At 36.6% G+C, this 5,742-nt stretch overlaps 1 protein-coding gene across 1 annotated transcript; it reads right to left on the bottom strand.

Moving 5' to 3' along the window:
- On the bottom strand, positions 1–4,711 carry LOC131146205 (phosphatidylinositol 4-kinase gamma 4-like). Its single transcript, XM_058095620.1, has 3 exons — positions 4,522–4,711; positions 2,269–4,178; positions 1–721 (listed from the first exon to the last, which is right to left on the bottom strand). The coding sequence occupies exons 2-3, from the start codon at positions 3,649–3,651 to the stop codon at positions 344–346; spliced, it is 1,761 nt and encodes a 586-aa protein (XP_057951603.1). The 5' UTR covers positions 3,652–4,178; positions 4,522–4,711; the 3' UTR covers positions 1–343.
- Between the last annotated feature and the right edge of the window lie 1,031 nt (positions 4,712–5,742).

The following is a 5,742-nucleotide window of genomic DNA, read 5'->3' as shown; positions in this document are numbered from 1 at the left end:
TTTTCCATAAGCCAACAAATGCATATTATTTTTTCTAGGAAGTTTTTGCCAATCAAATATTTAGACATATCCAACATACAGTTTCTGAACATCATTGTCTGCACAAAGCTCAGGGTCAAACGTATGAAAATAAAAAGGAAGGTGATTAGGCTTTAAGTTCCATCAGCAAAACCAACATTACGCACAACCTGCAGTTTAAAAACACGGATGGAGCACGACCATCTGTTATAGTTTTCTTCCACCCCACCCAACCCCCCCTCCCCTCCCCAAATAGGATCCATCGTCCATATTATGTATGTTAACATATGCACATCTACCATAAGCTATATATTTACTCCATGATTCATGTAGAGAGCTTGTTGAGGTGGCGGTCCATGATCATTGAGATGGATTCCATGAATGCAACTTCACTTGTTCCTGGGAGCACAGTTTCCTGTGCTTCTTGAACAATTTGTTCAATCACAGATTCCTTCTTTAAGGTTTCCCTGCACATGATGCTCCCAATGGCAAAGGCAGTGAGTCCTCTCTCCACACCTTTCTTTAGAAGCATGGTGGAAATCCGAAGAATGCGGGCACACTCAAGTGGTAACTCCCACCCATGAAACTTGAGAAGTTCTATGTCTTGTTCAGCATCTAGTGATTTTATGTACTCAATGGTGTCAGGGGAATAAGGCAGGCGTGCTTGGGGCCAGTAAAGCCAGTCAAATGTGCAATCTTCAAACTGCAAGGAAAAGAGTATGGTCATGATTCTCATGAATGCTGAAGCTGCAAATTCTAGTTATGGAGAGTAATCCTGGTAATAATGCAGTAGGAAATTTGTTACTACTTCTAAAAGTAATTGTCGCTCATCAATCAGTCTCAAACCAGCCCTAAATAAAACAGAGAAAAGTATATCATTTCTCAAAAATCTCAAACCAGCCCTAAATAAAACAGAGAAAAGTATATCATTTCTCAAAAATATTTTGCAAGTTAAAGAGGATAAGTGCATCTGCAAAAAGTACTTGGCTTGTCAGTTGATGGGCTTGATTCCTCTTAAGCATGTACAGAGGGAAAAAAGCCTTCAAAATTCAATGGAATGCCATCAGATGAAAATTTGACCCAGAACCCAATTACCACTGAGTATTAACTCGTGCCTGCTGCTTTTGAAGAAAATTTTAAAGAACTTAAAATAATCAACAGATAAAAGGAAAAAAAAAAACAGAAAAGTAAAATCAACTAGTCAAAAGCAGGTACAAAACTAGTTCACATATCAGTTCCCATTCAAGAAATTTTCCATACTAAATGGATTAATATATATATATAAAAAAAAAAAAAGCCGTACCCAGTGCACAAGGCTCCCACTTTGAGTGGGGCCCGGGAGAGGTGGATGTCGGCAAGCCTTACCCCCATTTTTGGAGAGGCCGCTCCCAAGTCTCAAACCCGAGACCACCCGTACCGAGGCGGAGGCACTTGCCAATGCATTAAATGGATTAATATCTAAGAAAAATTTTCAACATGACACTTGATGAGTAAAATTTGTGTCATACAACAAACATTTTAAGGGTAAATTAAACCACTGATCCTTAAACCATCACCCAAGTTGTACTTTATCTTTAAATTTGTTAACACCACCAATCCTAAACTTGACCCATTATTCATTACAATGAAGTCCAGAATCGTATGCATGTAACCAAAAATGGGTTTTTGCAGACTTAGAACACTAGCCACTGCATAGTCAACAAAAACTATCCACAAGCATATGCACCAAAGCACCCAAAAAACGCATATTGAAGTTGAACACAAGCTTTTTGTTTGTAAACTTTGCATTACGGCATGGGGAGCACAGTTTGGGTCAATTTTTGTTCGTAAGCACTTTGGGTGTTTTTGACTGCCTCTTGGATTTTTTTTTTTTTTTGTTGACTAGGCATTGACAAGGATGCTACATCTGCCAAAAAAAGCACCAATTTTATTTCATGCACACAAGTCAATACCATATTGGAATGAGACACATAGTTTGGGGCTACTATTTGTAGACCAAAATGTAACTTTAGTAATAGTTGTGCAATTAACCCTACTTTTAAAGTAATAAATACAAAGGAGTGTATACTAGGTCTGTTCCAAACCAATAATATCGATGTAGAAATAGAAACATCGAGGAACACAGAAATAAGTACCAGTTATAGTTGTACCTTGACAACATAAATCCAGGCACATAGAAAAAATAAATGGGGAAACAATGAAAAAGAGAGCATTATAAACTAAGCAGCAGAAGAAGAAAAATATACTTACACTCTCAGGCAAGCAATACCCATGATCAATTGGAGTAAGCACAATCTGCCCTTTGTTATCTTTGCTCACCAATATATTCCCAGCATGCCTATCTGCATTGGCCAACCTTATATCCAAGACCGTGATCTTGTGCACTTCATTCACAGGGAAGGCACAAGGACCCATCTCCTCGCAGCTTCCAAAATTTTTAACAAACATCTGAAGTGACCCAAATTTAACATTTTTCTTGCTACATTTGTCACCTTGAGGGTGATTAAATCCTCTGTGCAAACATTTGACCATAACTGTCGGGGGAACCCCTGCAAATCCACTATCCTCGTTGTGAACTGAACGAGGACCACTTCTTGGATGATCCAAAATGTATGCAGCAACTTCCCTAAAGGCACCTTCCCCTACTCGTGTGCCCTTCTTCAATCCTTCGCCATCAACTGACAAAGGTAGGCCTTGAGGGTTATTCACTGCCTTGGGCTCCTCATCAGTTGGCTTAAAAACAGATACATACTTCTGACCTGCTGAATCCTGCATGAAATAAGCTCCCCCTGATCCTTCCGCAGACCTAATTGGCTCATTGCCTCTATCTAATCCATGGAGTGTAGACAAGATTAACTCCTTAATCACTAATGGCAGTTCAATTGTGGGGTTAACAATTATAGGTTCCAAAAGAAGATCTTTTTGCAATGGCCTCACTTGTACAAACTTAACTTCTTCAGATTGTACCCTGAATCGTTTTTCTGCTTCATCCACTACATCAGCTCCCTTCTCATTCAAATTTGTTGCCATGATGGAGAACTCAATATCCTTTTCAATAAGTTTAGCCCTTATTTTTACGGATTTTCGAACCAATATGTGAATCATGGCATCATCATTCTTACAAATATTATGTATGAGTCGTTGGTCCTCAAGCTCTTCACCATTACAGATCAGTTCTTCATCTTTAAGATCAACATAGCCTTTCCCCTTCTTAGCAATCTGGCGTTTCAAATAACCCACATTTCTATTCCTTTCAACATGGAACTCAAACTCCTTCCCACACACAGTCTTAACAGTAATGGCTTGCATATTAGAAAGTCGAAGCACCAAATGCAGTACATTCCCATCAGCAACGCCATAGTCACGAACCTGAGAATTGCTTCGGGCCAGTTCTCTCCCTTCAAAAATCAGTTTCTGCTTCTTCACAAAAAACCCTTTAAAAGATTGGATTTGAAACTTAATGGAAGCAATTGAATCTGACTCCGAAACATGCAAGGGAATCACAGACTCGCCAGCTGTGAGGTATATTAGAATTGACTCCTTTAACCAGGGGCCATGCAAGCCAGAGAAGTAGCCGGGGAACTTCAAAGACTCTTCACACACAGGACTTAGTGCAACACGTGCAATCGACATTTTTCACCCTGAAAGTCAAGGAACCTTGCACTCTAAAATTGTAAGCTTTAAACCCTAATAATCACCAATGTTCCTACCGTGGATTCCATTAGTCAAGAAAGAAAGAAGACGTGCCCCCAATCTAAATCAGAAACAAACACTGTCAAGCGTTATAATACCCTAACAATCAAAACCCTAGAAATTTCAGTAATTGTTGTTAAACCTGAATAGAAACAAATAGAAAATATTTAGCAAAAATCTACAAGATCCTTAAACCCTAATCCTTTCCTTTCCACTTCCAGTGAAATGCCAAAAGCTCATGAGGAAAAAACGAAGATCTAAACCCCATGAACCAAACTCCTACAAAATGGAATAATCTCCAGGAGAACTTGGATTTTACTCGTCTCTTAATATTTCTAGGGTTTTTTAAGCTCTTGCGAAATCTCCAGGTTTGCAAGAAATGCAAAGAAAAGCAATTAAATTTTCTGGCATGCGCTCTGTTGCTGCGAAATCTCGAAGCTTCAACTGAATAATCCAATCTCAATGCCCTACAATTAACAGGAATTTCTCAAATCAGATAAAAGATAAATTACTCCTTTAGCAACATAGAGAATGAGGGGAAAACAAAGAACAGGAAAAGAATCCTCAGTCATTAACCTTCGTTTTTCTTTCCCCTCGCCAAACCGAAAAATAAATAAAAATAAAAATAAAAAATAAAAGCTACAGTTGTCCAAATGGCTATAGAAGTTCACTCAGATTAAGCGCAATTAAATACTAAAAATCTAACATTTCTTCGATCCTTGATCTTCACAAAAGACAATGAACAAAACCAAAAGAAAACTAACGAATTTCCTAGAATCAAAAAAGAACAGAAGAGATTTAAATTCTTACCAAGAGAAACTTCGACCTGACGAACAAGTTAACGACAAATCGGAAGCTAACGGCACTAAATCTGACACTTTCCCTCGTTTCCTTGGATCAGCTCTGCGTATCCTTCGTCCCAAGTTACAGAGAATCCGATATTTTCTCTCATTTCTTCCTGAGAAAATTGACCAGAGAACGAAAGAGGGGAAGAGCGAGAAAATTAGGTGTCTAGTCAATGGGTTTTATATAGGCTTTGGGCCCAAGAGGCAAGGGCATTTGACGGTAATTTTGACGCCGTTAATTTTAATCGGACGTTTACGTGTCTGGTCTTGGCAGTAGAGTAAATGCATTGCTAATTAGCAATTTCGATTTTATATAAAGACGTAATTACCCTTCTCCTTTCTCAAAATCATTTACCAAATAATGATGGTGTTTTCCTAGAAGTTTGTTCTTGTTCATTACATTTAAGTACGGGTACAGACGAATCAAATTCAGAACCCGATTCAAAAGTTTGAAAATTAGCTCAATCTTGGCTTGACCTCAAATCGAGTTTAATGGACGATGTTCGAGCTAACCTAATTATAATTCGATCTCGACTCAAGCTCAACTCGTTTAACATAAATATAGTTCAATCTCGATTCGAGCTCAATTCATATAGAGCTTGTTTAACATTTACAAACGAGCCAAATTCGAGTATAGCTTGAAAGTGCAATTCAAGCTCGAATATAATTTGACATTTATGAATGTTAATTGAATTTGAAAATCAATTCAAATTTAATTTTATAATTATTTAAATTAAAATGAATTAATTAAAGTTGATTTAATTATAAAATAACATTAAAATGTGTTTAAGTTGTATAATACTAATATATGCGTAAATATGCAATATACGAAACTTATAAATCATAAAAAATAATAAATAGAAATTCTTATAAACTTAATTAAGATAGAAATGCAATTATAAAATTTGAATTTATAATTATTAACTTAAATAAAATTTAATTTTGGCAATAATGAAACAAGTAATAATGAATAATTTATGAGCTAGTTTCACTCAAATTACACTCCTAATTACATTTGATTTTGTAAGTTAATTTTGATGTAAAGAGAGTAGGTGAAAAAAATGTGATATTAAATTAACGATTTAACAATATTCTCATAGCACGAAGCATAGGGGATTACTAAAATCGATCGATCAATAAGTTGGACTTGAGTATTGAATAGGATTTGAACAAGTTGATTTTATGT

Source organism: Malania oleifera, chromosome 13 (assembly GCF_029873635.1).
Source record: "Malania oleifera isolate guangnan ecotype guangnan chromosome 13, ASM2987363v1, whole genome shotgun sequence".
NCBI lineage: Eukaryota > Viridiplantae > Streptophyta > Magnoliopsida > Santalales > Ximeniaceae > Malania > Malania oleifera.
This window is presented reverse-complemented; position numbering and strand designations above follow the sequence as displayed.

Coding starts and splice junctions, on each gene's coding strand:
- LOC131146205 (XM_058095620.1), bottom strand. CDS start 3,651: ATGTCGATTGCACGTGTTGCACTAAGTCCTGTGTGTGAAGAGTCTTTG. Junction 722..2,268: donor GGTATTGCTTGCCTGAGAGT/GTAAGTATATTT, acceptor TTTTCCTTGCAG/TTTGAAGATTGCACATTTGA.